This window comes from Gambusia affinis, linkage group LG04, assembly GCF_019740435.1.
Source record: "Gambusia affinis linkage group LG04, SWU_Gaff_1.0, whole genome shotgun sequence".
NCBI lineage: Eukaryota > Metazoa > Chordata > Actinopteri > Cyprinodontiformes > Poeciliidae > Gambusia > Gambusia affinis.
This window is the reverse complement of record NC_057871.1, coordinates 6,074,354-6,093,307: the sequence shown is the minus strand read 5'-3', so window position 1 is coordinate 6,093,307 and position 18,954 is coordinate 6,074,354. Positions and strand designations below refer to the sequence as shown.

The 18,954-nt window shown below is 36.8% G+C and overlaps 1 protein-coding gene across 1 annotated transcript; it reads left to right on the top strand.

Annotated features, from left to right (window-relative positions):
- Positions 1 to 598: 598 nt before the first annotated feature.
- Positions 599 to 7,053, top strand: LOC122829173 (zinc finger protein 358-like). The gene is made up of 4 exons (XM_044113523.1): positions 599 to 1,015; positions 3,049 to 3,125; positions 4,390 to 4,504; positions 4,843 to 7,053. Exons 1-4 carry the CDS (start codon positions 739 to 741, stop codon positions 5,820 to 5,822), a joined length of 1,449 nt encoding a protein of 482 aa, XP_043969458.1. The 5' UTR covers positions 599 to 738; the 3' UTR covers positions 5,823 to 7,053.
- The last annotated feature ends 11,901 nt before the right edge of the window (positions 7,054 to 18,954 follow it).

Here is an 18,954-nt window from a genome sequence, read left to right as displayed (position 1 = left end):
TTTACATCATAAGTGAAATCAGTTTAATCAAACTGGTAAGAGACAAAATTTAGATAATTATTAAAATAGTCTGCCTTACCAGATATTTTAGCTCTCGGTCTGACTCTTATGTATGAGGTGGCCCTACGAGGATTAGGATCCCCCAAAATACAAATAAATAAAATTCTGAGTTCAATTTCAGAATTGTGACTCTTTTTTTCTCGGAAATTGTGTTGTTTTTTTTTTCTCAAAATTTTAACTTTTTTCTCAGAATCCTGACTTTTCTCCTAATTTTCATCTTTTGCCCTGTGAAAAAACTTATCTGGAAAATTTTCTAATCAATCCCAAAATTTGAGTTTTTTCATGCAAATCTTTCCCCCCCTCAAAATTCAGATTTTTTTCCCCAAAATTTTTACTTAAATCTCAAAACTCATACTTTCTTCAGATTTCAACCTCAAAATTCTGACTTTTTACTCTTTTTATCTACAATGTCTCTAATACGCAGTCGCACTATTGTATATATTCGTTATATATTATATAATATAATACTTGAACTATATAAAAATAATTCAAAGTTGTCAGTTAGTTTGTGACGCATTCCTGTTTTTTTCCCCTCTAACGTCTCATATCTGCGCATGCGCTCCTTGCCGGGAATCGGAACAAGACAGTTTAAAAACAGCAGACACTTTAACTGGAAGGAGACTGGGTTTTTTTTCTCTGCATGAGTCCGTCCAGACGGCACCAGGAAGACCGCTGGGGATGATGGAGGACTGTCTGGGCTTCCAGGCGCAAATCGCCTCGGTAATAGAGATTCTGGCCAATTCGGCGGTGGTGGAAATCTGCAAACTGGTGGACGCTGGCTATGCGGCTCTGCGCTCCCAGATGGACCTGGAGCTCGACAAGAGCCAGAAGGAGAACGATGCCCTGCGGCAGAGGCTGCAGGAAATGGACGTGAAGATGAGGAGCTGCGAGAAGAGGCTGAGGAGGAGCCGCCAGCGGGAGGAAATGTACGCCGTCCATTTGAAGCCTGGCGAAGGTAAACGGACGGAGATGGCGCCGATGGGACTGTTGGTGTGTGAAGGAGCAGGATTAGAGGAGAGGTTCGGGGTTATGTCAGGATGGGGATGATTGTGAATCCCAGACGAGCTTGTTGGTGTGAGAGATCAACTGGTGACAACAGCTGTCTGAGGCTGATGCTCTGTGGGCGTGGCTTCCAGAATCCCCCCTCCACCAGAGCCGACCGAAGCCTTTTTGGGGCCCTGAGCAGATTTTACTTTAGCCCCCGCCCCCATACCAATATATCACTGGATGCTTTGTCATTCCCAGTTTACCTGGATGAATACTTGGTGTTGCACTTTATATTTGTCCATACTTTTTGACAATGGGGCCAAAAATATCAAATTGGGGAAAAATAAATAAATGTGGGTATAAATGTTGGGTATAAAATATACACAATATTTTATTGAATTGTAGATTTCAAACATAAAATCCTCTTGCAGGTTTTTCAGATTAAACAAAAACACATTTTTATTGATTTTTTTTTTGTGTCTTTATATCAACAAGAACCAGACATGGCTCACTCTTGATTTATTTTGTAAAGTTTATTAAATGATTGTGCCCAAGGCTGCTTTTTTTTTTTTTTTTGGTTTTTGGCCTTTGATAGTGAACTGACTATTGATTGTGGTATTTTAATCTCTTTTTAAAATAAATTACATTCAAAACAGTAGGGTGACCAAACGTCCGTATTTCCCTGGACATGTCCGTATTTCACGTCCTGTCCCGAGCGTCCCGGGTTTTTTTTAGAAAGTGAGGAAATGTCCTGTTTTTTTAAATTACTTTCATTGGACCATTAAATTTACGGGCACGGCGCTGCGTGTGACGTAATCCCTGAGCTGCGTCAGTGCGGGCAGCCCTGTTCTTAATCAGAAGATAGATAGCGTGGCTGTCAGTACACCAACAACATGCCAAAGCGATATCATGTTATTGTAGGATTACGTAGGCCTATGTTAAGTGAGCGCATGCTACAGACATCTCTATGTATGGGAAGAGAGTCCCCCCTACCCCCCCGCTCCAAGGTGTCCTGGTTTTCCTAAATGAAAATATGGTCACCCTACAAAACAGGAACCTGGATGAATACTTGGTGTTGTACTTCATATTTTTCCATTTGCTTGGTAAACCAAAATGAAGACATTCTTGAATTGAGATCAAGAGCCGCCTAAAATCGTTTCAAGGATCACAAATGGCATTTTAGACACCCCCGCTCTCAGTCCTTGTCTACATGTATCAAGGATAAACTGAATAGATACTGTGAAAACTGTAGCATAAAAGGAAAAGATACAGAATTGTTGGAGATGTTTAACCCAATAAAATAATTTCCAAGGCTTATTAATCATGATGTAATATAAATGAAATAGTCATTGAGAGTCTTTTAAAACAAATAGAAAACAAAACATTGTTTCCCTGATATAAAATAAAGCATACTAATGTTCACAAAGAACAATATTTATTGTCCTTAATTTTTCAATATGCAGTTTTCCTTATCAAACAAAAAACTGAAGACATTACACCGCTTATTAAATATTTCTTATCACAAAACACAATTTTGCTTATTCACCTCATTCTGCTCTCCAAAGACGTTATTTTAAGAATTTCCCCCTAATTACTTAATTTCAGTAACCCATAAAACCCACAAGAAAATATGCTGTTATTCAAAATGGCCACAAGGTGTCACTGTTGGACCAACAAACGAGCAGGAGAATTTTAATTCCTCTCCATTTAAAAGCACAAAAAACGAGCGATAATAAAAACTTTGGCCAAAGTAAATGTTTCGTGAACATTAATCTTTGTTTTAGAAACAGCAGAAGTTTTTAAAGAGAAAAGGCGGTAGATTACATATATTTGATACATGACATTTTGTAAACCTTTTCTGTGACGACCTCAAAATCTACAAACGATGATCCACAACAACTTTTGGCAAACCTGACTGAAAACTCAGTCATGCATTAGAAGGAGTTGTTTGTTTTTTTGTAAAGAATGATGCATGATATGGTTTTATGTTATATTTTTTAGTTTCTGGCAACCATCAGCTTCTGTTGGCACCTCTTCCTGCAGCATCTGAAGACGTGACATTTCATCATGTTTCACAGGTAAATATTAATCAGCATAATGGGAATTTAAAATAAAGATTTTCAACTATAGTTGAGAGAAAAAACATTCAATGGAAAAGCACAAAGAATTCATATTATTGTTCAATTGACAATATATACACTCATAGCCCCAAATATCATCACTCGACTCACAAATTGTTACCACATATTATAAAAGAAACAGTTTAAGCATTTATAACACAACTAAATGAAACAACAAACAAAAATAGTTCAATGAGAACCGAAGACTTTATAAGAAAGCGGCTAACTGGGAGACATTTTGCTTACTGTAAAGCACGGTGGTGGAAGCATGATGGTTTGTTTTATTTCTACTACAGTCTCTACTAGATTTTTTTTTAAGTGCTGTATTTGACCAATAGAAATTTAAACAATAAAAATATTAATTGTTTCAGATGTAAACAGGAGAAACAGTCGAGTTTTAAAGGTTTTCTTCAAGTTTTTATTTTCAGTGCGTACACTGTAAAACATTTGAGCCACATTTGTGGCAACTCTACTCTTTAAGTCAAATATATTTAACACGTTTTAGATTTTGAACCTAATAAAGTTCATTATCAGATCAGAAATTTTGTTCATGCAATTCGAAACAAGAATACGTAAAGCAAAATAAGTAGATTATTTTATCTTGATAATGTGAGTAAAGTGATAGAGAAATGTAGCTCTTTGACTAGGTGAGTTTTTTTTCTTGCATATTGTGAAATAATTATTTGATTTAAATTGCAGCATTAAGTTAAAGCTCACAATTCAAGATTAAGAAACTTTAAAAACAATGTTTAGACAACTTGTCTCTTGTTAAATCAACTTCATGAACTTTCGTTTCCAAGTTAAAACCCACCAATTTTCTTGTCGAGTTAAATTGCATTTTCAGGGCAGCAGATGGATTTCGAGTTAAACCACCTTCAAATGTTTTACAGTGTAAACAACATGTCAATAATATTAGTAACAAAATAAAACTATATACACTAATCAAACATAAAAATGAAGTCCTTCAGTATATACATTGTACATTTCAGTCTAGAATACGTATAATTGGTCCTTTATGTTACTATTATCTTACGGTTTCCAAAACATTTACCTTCACAGTTATGTTTAGCAGTCTACCATATCGACACAATCTAATACTTTCTCCTGTAAGATGAAAACTAACATCTTCTATTCTATTTAATCCATTCATACAACACATCCAATCATATTCTAAGCACTAAAAAGCAAAGTTTATTTATTTAGTTTATTTACTGTATTCCAGCAAGAAGAAACTAAGCTAGCCTTGCAGAAACAAGTGAAAAATGAGCGAGAAAGCTGCAGCCTGGATGTGAAGGTGGAGGTCAACATCAGCACCGACTGTGACGACCTTTCTTCTGGTGAGTTGACCTCCCATCATAGTTTTAGTTGCTTCTGGTTGGTTTTTAGGGATTTCTCCAGGACCTTTGATCCTGTTTTTTAAATTTTTTTTTACATTTTTAGATTTAGTTTTTTTTAATGGTAAATCAAAGAAAACAATACATTACTGCCAATTACAGCAAATTTATGTTAAGAGTTTATATTAACTGTAACAAAATATGCATTTTTTTAAAAGAATTTTTATTATTTCCTATTAATTATTTAGAGTCAGAAAATGTAAACTTGAAACTTCATTCAGAGGTGAATGTACATTGCAGATCCACTTACAGAACTTCTTTCTCTTTCTGTCCTTTTTTAGCCCAGGATCAGAGTGAAGAACCTCCTCCTGCTGATATCGTCATGGACACCAGTACCAGCACCTTACTGTCCTCCTCGCAGTCTTCTCCGTCTCCCACTGACGCCACAATAGATCTGACCTTCAGGCCTCGAGCAAAACGGAAGGCCATGAAACCTTTGAGCAGCAGTTTTCCTGCCGGCAGAGTTGACGTTCAAAGCCCCGTTAGCAGGGAGTTTACCGAGTGCCTTCCAGGCAGTGAAATAAAGCCAGAGGAAACTACAGATGACGGCCTTCATCCTTCTAAACCGGCAGCTGCTGTGAAATCAGAAGAACCTGGCGCTGACCTTAACCTGGACCAGGACCTGGCCTGGATGCAGGAGCGGGTCAGCCATCTTGGTGCAGCTTACGCAGTTGCACAGCTGGGTTTGGGGAACACAAACTCTGGACATGCTTCGTCTTCCTTCCCTTCGCAGGGAGAGGCAGGCGCTATAGACGGTCCAATGGCCGTCTCTCATGAAGTGGCTGCTTTTGCGCCATCTTTTGACATGGCTGGTGTCATCGCTGCTCCACATCCTCCTCCGCCCTCCCACTGCACAGGTTCTGCAGCTAGGACACTTAGCCAGCGGCGGCAGCCCAGGAACGGCGCTGCCTTTAATAATGAGCTGCTGGTGTGCGTGGTGTGCCGGCTCGTCTTCCCAAACCCTGCTGCCCTGGAGCAGCACCAGCAGATTCACACGGGGGAGAGACCATACACCTGCCCCCACTGTGGGAAAGGGTTTGCCCAGCCTAACAACCTGAGGGTCCACCTTCTTGTCCACACCGGTGAGAGACGCTACCGCTGTACATTGTGTGGGAAAAGCTTCATCTCTTCAAGTCACCTGAAGAGGCACCGAACAGTTCACACGCAGGAGAAACCCTACAGCTGCTCCCGCTGTGGACAGTCCTTTAGCCAAATGTGTAGCGTTCGGAGACACCGGCAGCAGTCCCAGTGTGGCATGTAGATGGTGTTTAATCTTCTCTTAAGCCAGACTAAATATTCAGTTTTCTGTGTATCTGTGTGTGTTAATCGATCTTCTGCTTGAACAAAGGACATTAGATTTAACTCTATCTGCTATTTCATGACTGGTGGATTTGTTGTTTTCAATGTTGTCAAAGCTGTCTAAACGCGAATTATTCTAGTCCCCAAAACATTTCCCTGTTCATACTTTTACATGGACAAAGTGAAAAGATTACCTTTTTTTGCTACCCAAGTAGGTTCCAAACTGTGAGGCGCCGTTTGTAAAGTTACAGTTAAAAGTTAAGAGCGATAATTTCACTTAATTAGCTTGTCATCACAGGAACAAATTGGGAGTTCATTTTTTAAAGTCACATTTTCACCACCTGGTTCGTTCATTTATAAATGTCAGAATTTGAAACTAAATATTTAATTAGCAAGCTAAATATTTTGTTAGCAAAACACTTAGCATCAGACCAAACATTTAATTAGCAACCTAAATATTTAGCTTCAAACTAAACTAAATATTTAGTTTGAAGCTAAGCATTTAGTTAGCAAACTAAATATTTAGCTAGGCTAAATATGGAGTTTACAAAATAAATATTTACCTCTAAATATTTTGTAAGCAAAATAATTAGCTGACAGCTAAGCATTTACCTTAAAGCCATAAGGTACCTTAAAGCTTTAAACTCAATACTTTCAATACTTAGCTATGACCTATATATTTAGGTTATAGCTACACATTTAGTTAGCAAACTAATTCCTATGCTTGCTAACTGGCATGTGAATTTGCTCTATACTGGAAATTCACATGCAAATCTCAACTTGGTATGTGAATATTAGCTTTATATTTGTCTCTGACGTAAATGGTAAATGTTTAACTTTAAACTAAATATTTAGCTTTGTTTAAAGCCGACTTCTTAGCTTTAAACTAAATAGTTAGCACACTAACTATATTTTTAGTGTGAAGCTAAAAATTTAGTTCTTAAGCTAAATATCTGCTGACTAAAGATTTAGGTTGAAATTCTGATACTTAAAAATAAATGAATAACATTGTGAAAATATGACTTTAAAATAATGAACCCCCATTTTTCCCTCTCATGACAGAATAAAATAACCTAAATTATTGCTGCTAACGTTTGACTGTAACTTTACAAACTGCCCCCCATACCTAACTGGGTAAATGATCACAAACTATATAAATGACAACCACAATAAAACGTGTGAAGTTTTCCAAATGTTGAAAGAAGTTGCAGTCCTTTCTTTATTGCTCCAGTAAGAATCAAGACATTGACTTATCCTACATGATATTCATAATTACATAAATAATTATAACTACAGAGATTAACGTAAGTAATTCACCAAAACCAACATAATCTTTTTAATATTATTTCACCTACTTTTAAAGCAAAGCTCTGAGTTTATAGCCTATTTCTTTAAGTTTTGTCTGAACTTTATTAACTGACACAGCAATGAAACAAAAAAAAATTTTTTTTTTTCTGACAGTTAAATCAGAATAAAGTCCTTTTGTTTCATGTCAGTCAGAATCACCAAAATAATTTTTATTTGATAAATTCCACAAAAATGAAGAAAATATCAGATTTATTTATTATGTCTTTAAAATGATAGTTTCATACAAAATGTTTACTGTCTCTTTAAGCAATGAGGGGAAGCCTAGTGATGATGTCACGGCTTTGGAAACTTCTGATTGGCTAACCGACGTGTTTGAGTTAAAACTGCTTTAATATGAAACACTTTAACCGACAGCTATGGCAAAGTGTTCTACAGATAAAATAAATGGACACTCAAAATATGGAATAAAAATAGAAATCATTTGTCATAATGACCCCAGATTTTATTAAATGTATTTAATTATATTCACTACAGCATCTCCTATAAGATAAGTGACCTTTATTGTGGAAAATCTTTTTAATTTGGACACTTTACTGAGAAAATGCTTACATCTTGTGATATATTAATTTGTTAAATTTACTTTACCTTTTAAATAAATTGAGCTTAAGGTGTAGTGTGACTCTTCTTAATATCAGTATTAGTTATAATGAAATGCAGCAGAAGAAAATATTGTGAAAATGTCTTAAAATAAAACCCTACATATCAGTGTTGTATTTATATTTCTTTGAATTTAATCTTCATAATATACAAGTTAGAAAGACTATAATAGATTATTATGGTGGCCTGGAAGGATCAACAAAAGGCAAAACAAGAGCCAGGAGGAGGGTCACAGCGCTGTCAATCAAGCTCATGCTCCCTCTTCCTCTTCCCAGATTCTTCCCCTAAGCAGAATGCTAATGCTAGTTAGCATGGACACTGATGATGGTGGATAAACTGTTTTCCTGTCACGGTAAATTGTTTCTCCATCATTAGCACTTTTACCAGAACATTCCCAAGAATGATTGACAGCGCTATGACCCGCCTCCTGGCTCTGATTGGTTGTTTTTGGTCAGAGCGGTGCATTTTTCAGAGGCAATAGTAGCTTGGGAAGGTGGAGGAGATTGAATTTTCACAGATTACCTGCCAATTGTACTGTCACAACACAGTGACAGTATCAACAAATATGTAAAAAAAACCTTTTGTGTAAACATTACATACTGCAGTTTTAGTGAAAAGTGTGTTTAATACCTGCTTAAAGGTTATTTTCAAACAAACCTCATTGGAACAGACATTCTAACTGATCCAACATGAAGTTTTACATATTTTATTTGATGACTTACGTAATATAATTGTATAAGTGTTGAACGTTAATAAACAAGAGTCCAAGATAAAAATTTTGAGATTCAACCACAATTAAATTCTGTATCATTTTCTCTGTGTTGTATTGGAGTAACATTGGCATTTCTTTGATATTTGGCTCAAAAGACCTGAGAGAAGTGGAAAAAATGTTTATTAAAGGAGAACTGCAACAATTCTGCCAAATAATTCATCAATACTTTCAAATTTTGAACATCCTCTTGTGTCATTGTTGGATTTAACTTTTTTTTCTATGAATGAACATAAATGAAGGAAAACGGAGTAAATGAGGACAGCTCAGAATGAGAATGGAAGACAGGGACACGACGTCTCGGTTGAGCCCGATTTAACACAAACAGGAAGCTGACGTCAACGGCAAAGGAAACCATAATCTGCACTTGCTAGCAACCTTCCTGTCTCACTTTCTCCCACTTTCCCCCATAAATTTGAATTAAATATTCTTGAAAACTAACAATCTGTTCAAGTGTTTTGAAAATGGCACCAATGAGCATGAAGAAATTTAAATTCAAATGAAACAATATGTCACCAGAAAATGTCAGTAGGATAGCTGTTATTTAAATATACTTCTAGCATCCGACATTAATTACGTTTAAATTAAACAGATTATGAATATGCTTTGAAATATTGACCTGTGTTAAGATTAGTTTTGGAAAATGAAAATGAAAACATTTTTTCATTTTCATCTCAAGAGATTTTAGATGATGCCATAATTTATGGCTATTCACCTTGCAACATGTTTATTATAATTTAATCGTGCTTTTTTTCTTCACAGTAATTAAGCTTGGACCATTTAAAGTCAGTGTGAGTAAAGGAGAATTTGCACGTTATAGTTTCCATCCATTTCTTTGTCAAAAATAGTTTTTTTTGCAGATTATTAAAAGGAGAGGAAGTGGTCTGATTTGTTTGAAGTGAGGTTCTGTGAGGTTATTATTGTAGTTTCCTCTTCCTGTGACAGAAAAAAGTCAGTTTGTGGTGAAGAAATCACTTTGCTGTCAGGTAAATTTATTCCAGGTCTTCAACCTGTGTTTCCGGGGCCATAGGTGGATCTTTGGACCTTCCACAGTGGCTCCATGGCTCTTAATACCTTTGGCTAAAAATAACAAAGAACCAATAAGTATTTTTAAAATAGATATAATAATGACTTACAGTATTTTTTCCTTTTTTATGGAATGATTGCATTGAGTTTCCACAACAGAATGACACAAAGTTTGTTTTTATCTATGTAATAAAATGTTAATATTAACCTCTATAAATCTAAAAAAGACTTTCTAAGTTGGATTATTCAACATCAAGTTATGCTGGTGGACTTTGGCAGCTGCATCAACCCAGTTTGTCAACTGATCCACCTGACTTGATCATGAGTGATGATGATGACGACGATGATGCTGTCTTTTGACGAGCTGAAGAGGTGGTCTGAAACCGCCCCCAGCGTAAACCACAGAGTCTTTAGAGCGGGGGTCTCAAACTCCAGTCCTCGAGGGCCGCAGTCCTGCAACTTTTAGATGTGCCTCTGTTGCACCACACCTGAATAGAATAATTAAAGCTCTGGAGAACTGATCTACACAGGGTGGAGGTAATTAAACCATTTCATTCCAGTGTTTTGCACCTGTGGCACATCTAAAAACTGCAGGACTGCGGCCCTCGAGGACTGTAGTTTGAGACCCCTGCTCTAGAGTAACTAGAGCTAATCAACATCTGTTCAGTTGATCGGCTGAAAAAAGAGGAATAAACTTAACACACCTCTTGTGAAAGTGTACATGCTTAATATCCTCCTTTTAACGTCATTTTATTATTTTATCCAACTGACATGTTTGAAATTGATAAAGTCAGTTGTACTTCTGGCAGTTTGTATATAACTAAATCAATGGTGAGGGATGTAAATAATTAATCTTACGATTAAGTGTCAATTAATGGTTTATTAGATTAAAATTAGTTTCAAACAATTAACTAATAACCTTCACTTAAACAGTCTTTTGGTCTTGTAGTTTGGTCGCCACCCAGCAGGGGGCACCGCTGGTCATTATCCATCAGCGGCGCTGTTGGTGCAGGAATCAAGATGGCGGAGGTATACCAGAGCGTGAAAGAGAAACGGTCCAAATAGAGTCCGGCGTGGGATTCTGTTTTGAAATATAAACATTCGACAAGCTACTTAGGTCAATTTGAAAAGTAAGTACCGTACTCTAAAAAATCCTGAAGTTTAACCTAATTTGCTTATTCAGCTGGGCTACTGTGATGATTGAATTATGCTCATGTCCACTAGGTGGCAATCATGAGTTCATGTGAATGCATAAATGTAAAGAACAGGACAACAGAAGAAGGCTAGTCTTGGGTGACACACCTGTAAGGAAACTGTGTGAGCAGACGCATGATGAGATTTTAATAAAAGTGTCTGAGCAATACAAGAGGCCTGGTCATTATCAAACACGAATACAACATGGTGTCAGGAGTGAACTGAAAGGCCGACCATGGAGCTGAAACCGCCGGAGAGCTTGAAGCTGACGGGAAACGTGGATGAGCATTGGCGTACCTTCAAACAACGCTTTCAACTATATGTCGCCGCAATGGGTTTGGAGACAAAGCCGGACTCAAGAAAGGTAGCGATGTTGCTGACCATAGCGGGAGCGCAGGCTTTGGAGGTCTACAACACATTTGTGTTTGATGAACCAGAAGACAAAGAAAAGTTGGATGTTGTGCTAAGTAAATTTGATGCTCACTGTTCACCTAAGAAGAATGAATGCTATGAGAGATACGTGTTTCGTTCCCGAATGCAGACTCAGCATGAACCCTTTGATAACTTTCTGACAGATCTGAAAGTAAAAGCTCAGTCATGCAATTTTGGCTTGCTGAAGGACTCGATGATCAGAGATCAGATCGTCTTTGGTGTACGTGATGGGAAGCTCAGAGAGAGACTGCTGAGAGAAGTCGAATTGACCCTGGAAACGGCTGTAAAGATGTGTCGGGCGAGCGAACTGTCTCTGCAGCAAGTGAGGACATTTTCTGAACTTTCAACGGGAACTACTTCACAGTTCGGTGACGGAGCAGCGGCAGTCGGAGTTGTGTCCAGCCAGAGAAACCGCAATGCACAGATGAGGAAACTGCCGGAGGAAGCCATTATCAACTGTAAGCGCTGTGGGTCACGGCATAAAGTGAGACAATGTCCTGCTTATGGTAAGCAGTGTTTCAATTGCCGTGGAAAGAATCATTTTGCAGAGCAATGCTTTATTAAGACGAAAGAAGAGAAGAGGAATCGTGTAAACTTAGTGGAGGAAACTGACTTAAGTGACACATTCTTTATTGGTGTTGTGAACTGTGAAAATGAGTCAGAAAAAGTGCAGTGTGTGAACAGAGATGATAAATGGATAGTTCCTTTGTTAATAAATGGAGCCACAGTTCAGTTCAGATTGGACACAGGTGCTAAGGCGAATCTCATTAGCATGTCTGATATTAAAGAAATGCAAGTAAAACCTCATATAAAAGACGTAAAGTCCGGTCTAAGAGATTATAATGGACAATTAATTGAGTGCATTGGCACTTGTCAGCTGAATGTGACAGTTAAAGGAACAAAACATCTTGTGTTCTTCTCAGTTGTAAAAGAAGATCGTGAGTCACTTTTAGGTGATAAATCATGTGAAGAACTTGGACTGGTGAAAAGAGTATATCAGATAAACACTGAATTGGATGAATCTAATAACCCTGTGGATGTAATGCTTCAGGATTATGAGGACATTTTTCAAGGATTAGGTGCTGTACCTTGCACATACAAGATTCAGCTGAGAGAGGGTGCTCAACCTGTTGTGCATGCTACACGTCGCATTCCAGCACCACTGCGAGAGGGGTTGAAAAATGAGTTGGATAGAATGACCAGCTTGGGAGTCATTCAGAAAGTGGAAGAGCCCACAGATTGGGTTAATTCTATAGTGATTACAAAAAAAAAGAATGGAGAATTAAGAATATGCATGGATCCAAAAGATCTAAATGAGAACATCAGGAGAGAACATTATCAAATACCCACTCGAGAAGAAATAATCAGTGAGATGGCTGGAGCAAGATATTTTACCAAGTTGGATGCAGCACAAGGGTTCTGGCAAGTAAAGCTAGATGAAAACAGTACCAAGTATTGCACCTTTAACACACCTTTTGGAAGATACTGTTTTCTAAGACTTCCTTTTGGGATAAAATCGGCACCAGAAATATTTCACAGAGCGATGGAGCGGATCATAGAAGGTTTGGATGGAGTGAGAGTTTATATTGATGACATCATTATTTGGGGATCAACAGTTCAAGAACACAATGACAGATTGAGACGAGTCATGGAGCGCATACAGAAAAATGGGCTGAAGCTTAATAAAAATAAATGTGAGTTTGGCGTCAAAGAAATTAAGTTTCTTGGAGACAAACTATCTGCCCAAGGTGTTCAACCAGATGAAGATAAAATAAAAGCTATCCTGAAGATGCCACCGCCTGTCGACAAAACGGGTGTTCTACGCATCATGGGGGTGATTAATTTTATAGGAAAATTCATTCCCAATCTGAGTGCAAAGTTGACAAACATTCGTAAACTCCTGAACAATGACAGTCAATTTCAGTGGACAGACGTTCATGAACAAGAGTGGAAGGAATTAAAAAATTATCTGACTACTGAACCAGTGCTCACCTTCTACGATCCAACTAAAAGAATAAAACTGTCTACAGATGCTTCAAAAGATGGGCTTGGAGCAGTTCTTCTTCAAGCTGAAAATGAACAATGGAAGCCAGTGGCTTATGCGTCCAGAGCCATGACCAAAGCTGAATGCAGATATGCTCAGATAGAAAAAGAATGCTTAGGGCTGGCTTATGGACTAGAACGGTTTCATAACTATGTGTATGGTCTGCCATCTTTTGTAGTTGAAACAGATCACCGACCCTTGGTTGCCATCATAAAGAAACATCTGAATGAGATGTCACCAAGGATTCAGAGACTTATGATGAAGATGCAGAGGTATGACTTTACATTGATCTACACTCCAGGGAAACATCTGATTCTTGCTGATGCTCTGTCTAGAGCTCCTACAGACATTAGTGTGAGTTCAACTGAAGAGGAGATTCAATGTCATGTGAATTTGGTGTCCACTGTGTTGCCTGTGTCAGATGGAAAGCTACAGCAAATAGTTGAGGCAACAGCTAAAGACACAGAGCTGCAGTTAGTCATACAGAATATGGATGAAGGATGGTCAATAGGCTCATGTTCACAGTTTTTCAATGTTAAATCTGACTTAAGTATTGTGAATGGACTGTTATTGAAAAACAACAGAATTGTGATTCCACAAGTGTTACGACAGGACATTCTACAGCGGATTCATGAGGGTCACCTAGGCATTGAAAAATGTAAAAGAAGAGCTAGGGAATCAGTTTTTTGGCCTGGACTAAATAAGGACATTGAGGTGCTAATAAACAAATGTGAGACGTGTCAGACATTTAGGAACAAACAGAGCAAAGAACCTATGATCATAACTGACATTCCTACATCACCATGGATGAAAGTGGGAATGGATTTGTTTCATTTTAAGGGAAAAGACTATTTAGTGATCATTGATTACTTTTCAAATTATCCTGAGATGGCTCTGTTAGCTCATATGTCATCAAATTGTGTCATAACACATGCTAAATCAGTCTTTGCAAGGCATGGCATTCCACATATTGTGGTAAGTGACAATGGACCATGTTTTAGTAGCAGAGAATGGCAAAAGTTTGCAGAACAGTATGATTTTAAGCATGTCACATCAAGTCCACATTATGCACAGTCGAATGGAAAAGCGGAGAAAGGGGTTCATATTCTTAAGCAACTTTTAAAGAAAGCTGCAGATAGTAACTCTGATCCGTATTTAGCTTTATTAAGCTACAGATCTTCACCATTGCAATGTGGATTTTCACCTGCTGAACTTTTGATGAATCGGAAGATTCGTACAACTTTGCCAAGTTATGACAGTAATGAACAAGGTGCAAAGAAATCGTCAAAGTTGGACTACAGGTTACGAAAGCAGAAAGCAAAACAAAAGTCATATTATGACAGATCAGCTAAGATTCTACCCCCGTTGGCATATAAGGACCCAGTTAGGATTCAAGATGATGCGGGATGGAATACTAAGGCAACTATTCTGCAGGAAGTAGCTCCACGTTCATTTGAAGTGAAAACTGAAGATGGACAAGTTTTGAGACGAAATCGTCGCAGTTTGTTGAAAATTCCATCAGAGTCTGTTGATGAGTCGAGTGAAGTGTCAGAGGATTCTCAGATTATTCCTTCAACTGCACCACATTGTGACATGGACAGTATTAGTAACGATCCACCTGTGTTAAGAAGATCTACCAGAGTGGTGAAAAAACCGGATAGACTGAATTTATAAAAAAAAAAAAAAAAAAAAAAAAAGGGGAGGAAAGGTTGAAATGTATAAGTTGAAATGTCTGTAATTTGTAATTCATGTGTTATCTGTCTCATGCAATGTATGTTTGATAGAATTCTTTTGTAATATTCTAACTTTAAAGAAAGGAGGATGTGATGATTGAATTATGCTCATGTCCACTAGGTGGCAATCATGAGTTCATGTGAATGCATAAATGTAAAGAACAGGACAACAGAAGAAGGCTAGTCTTGGGTGACACACCTGTAAGGAAACTGTGTGAGCAGACGCATGATGAGATTTTAATAAAAGTGTCTGAGCAATACAAGAGGCCTGGTCATTATCAAACACGAATACAACAGCTACATGACGGAGCAGCGTCAACTTCTGCCTGTTTTGTTCTGCAAATACCAACGATGACCATTAATAGTCGCCTTTAGTTTGATCACTTTTAAGTTTGTTGGTTTTCATGGACAAATAGCCACTACAGTAAATGTTCAAAAGGATTAATCCACAAAGTTCAAAGTTTCTAGCTCATATTGCTAACAGTAGTTCGTTTACTGAGCAGAAAGTACCAACAAAGCTTGAACACGTTTCTAAATAGAGACAGAACTGTAAATGTTCCCTGAATGATTTCTTTATTTTTATTTTCTGGATCTTGTGGTTCTAGATGACTTTAAAATGTCTGACCAGAGTTTATGGGTGACATTTTGTTAACTTTGTCAAATGGAAAAACACACAGGGGGTACTTCTTGTATCCTTTGCAATATTGGACGTTGTGCCAGTTTGGCATGTTTTGGGGGAATCCAGTTGTTGGTAATTTGTGATTTGCACCTACACTGCTTCTTTCATAACGATGAATGTGAGAACGTCAATTTGTAAAAGTTTCATTTTCTGTCTCTGGGTGTACGTACAGTCATTTCTGCAAAGTCTGGGAAATATGTGGGACAACATGTAGAACCACTGGGAAACAATCAGTTATTTTAGATTTAAAAAATGTGAAAGGTAAAACTTTCATAATTTCCAATTAACCATCAAGCCTCATCCAAAATATAAGCAAAATAAAGTCAACAGAGCTGGAAACAGATGAGAACAACATATACTCCATGTATTGGGAATCAAGGCTGTTATAGTTAACTAATACTAATAAAATAACAAAAACTGAAATTAAAACTTTTTGTTAACTGAAATAAATAAAAACAGGAATTAAAAAACTACAACGAACTGGAACTATAGCATGCAATTTTAAAATTAAAACTTAATAAATTTATAGATATAATGTCCTTTGTTTTCATAGGAAGACAGGTTCAAACCTTGAATAGATTCAAAGTAGGTTTATCTATTTATTTGTCTTTCAATAGGGAGAAAACAGCAGTCAGTTGTTGTTCAACAATAGTTGAATACATTTTTTGAAAACGGTATCTTCTTTTGAGTATTCATTACCCAATCAATGTTTACATAATCACAATAATTTGACCTTTTTGAATTTTGCACCTAAAATTAACCAAAATATAAAAAAACTAAAACTGCTAATATGACTAATAAAATTTAAACTAAGACTAATATTTTAGTTTGCAAAATAAAATATGACTTCCTTTGAGGATGTCTCCAGCTGGCACTCACTGAGAGCGTCTGTAATCAGAACTGTGACTATAATAATAATAATAATAATAATAATAGTAATAATTATAATAATGGAGGAAGTGGGTTGCGGTCTAAGAGAAAAATTCAAATGATTGAATTTGAATAATTCAAATTCAATGACTGATTCATATTCATTGAATCATTCAGAATTCAATAAATTCTCAATAAAAACACTCAATAAAACACACTTTTATTGAGTGTGTTTTCAATGAAAACTTGAAAACACACTCTAAAACGAGTCGGCCCACGAAGCTGTTTGCGACAAACGACATAGCATAATCTACTTCATGAGGAAATATAGGTCATATTTCAAATTATGTTATGTTCACGTCCTATGGCGGACAGTGCACTATATTTTGTAGCAGCAGCAACATGCATAAAATGCCTCTTCAGCAGTTTACCTTGCAGTTGTATCAGAAGATGCCACTGCTGCAACAGTTCAGTTTGCAGCAGCATCACTGATGATGCTGCTGCTGCATCATTGGCTTTGCAGTTGCATCATGCGGACTTTCAGAAAAACGATGAACCGTTTCTCAAGTTTGGTCAAGCTGCTAAAGCGCTGTGTGGGCTTTATACTGTTTTAATATAATGTTGTTTTACACAACTGATTCTGAACTAAGCTGTATTTTTGCTTTAACCAGAACAACTATCTCCAGGAAAGTATTGCTTTTGCATCTTTATTTTTTGATCCGCATGATTTACTGTAGTTCAGTTCTTCTTAGGATCTCTTCATATTTTTTTAGACACACTTTATTTCTTTATTTGCTCGCAGTACTCAAGTATCTACCTTCTCATGACCAGAGTTGGGTGGTAACTTTTTGACTAGTTTCTAGTGTAAATAGTTTAGTACACTAGAAATAAGACAAAACTAATTTACAAATAACTTTTCAGCAAGACATAGGAGCTTGGTTTAAGTAAATAATTCCTTAATATTATATGTTAATAATATATTGGCAGATTTCTACACTTATAACAAGATATCTTTTCCATTAGTAAAATAATCTACAAGCAGAACTGGTACTTCCTCACTAATATTAAGAAATTATTGGCATAAAACAAGCTCCTATATCTTCCTAGAAAGATATTTGGACTAGAAAGTAGGCAAAAATACTTAAGATTTTGTGTTTTTGCAGTGTACTCAGTTACATTTACTTGAGTATAAAATTCTGCATTTGAGAAAATATGAGGAAATAAACAGAGAGAATGGAAAACTAAATGTATTCACCAAAACCACGGCAGAGTGACAAAAAACGCAAAAACCACATACAACTGTTTCGTCAGTTTCACTTTAGTTTTAAACAAGCTTTAAAGTTAACTTAATTTGGAAATAATTTCTCTGAAACCCTTTTACTGTCTAATTTTTCAGTGACTGGTGTTTCAACCTAACATCAAATAACAGAAAGATTTAAAATGTGTGGGTGGGATTCAGCAGGAAGTGCTCTTTAGATGGAAGAGGCATAAACCTGAACGTCAAAGTAAAGACAGACAAAGCAACCATTGCTTTCATGGCCACCAAGGCCAATCCAATCTTAATACATTTAGCAGGTTTTTTTACGGCCACAGCATGCCACCATCACGCTACTATGACGGTGTTGGGTCATTGTACATACAAATAATAAAAAAGAAGTACATTTTTGCCACAAAACTCAAAATTCTCTAGAGTTTCAAAAGTAAAAAAATTTAGAGTAAGGAATTTTATTTTGTTCAAAAAAAAAAAAAAAAGATATTTATCTTAATCTTTTTTTCAAAATCGGAAATGTAAAAGTTTTTTCCAAAGACATTTCTGAAAATAATTTCATAATCGGAGTTTTATGGCGGGAACTTACTCCATTTTTTATATCCACAATGGCCGTTGTACGCTACGGCTTAAAGCAAGCAGCACGCGTCTGCAGACATTTACCGAGAGCAACGGACGAAATGAACGAAAAAAAGTATTGCTAGCTAACACCTCTGGCATCGGACTTTCGTTTATTTATTTAGTTTCACGAGCTTGCTGCGGTTATCGGAAGACTTGGGGCTCAGTTACACTTTTAGCACTTCGATATAACAACCCCAGGCAGGTTGTGTGCATGTTTGCCAGTCCGTCATTAGTAGCATCACCTCCTTCCTTGTCTTAACAGATAACATCCGGTTACATTTCAAAATAAGAGCATCAACGTAAATCACACTGTGGTAGCAGATTTTCAGGGCTACATGCTGCTTCCTTACATTAAAAAACAAAAATCCGTTTTGGTTGCTGAAATAATATGAAGCTGACATAAGATGTTACACCAAGTAATAAAGATATTTTAAATATATATAATTAAAGAATAATGGACTTAAATTGGGCTTAAAAAGGGAAAGAAATTGTAT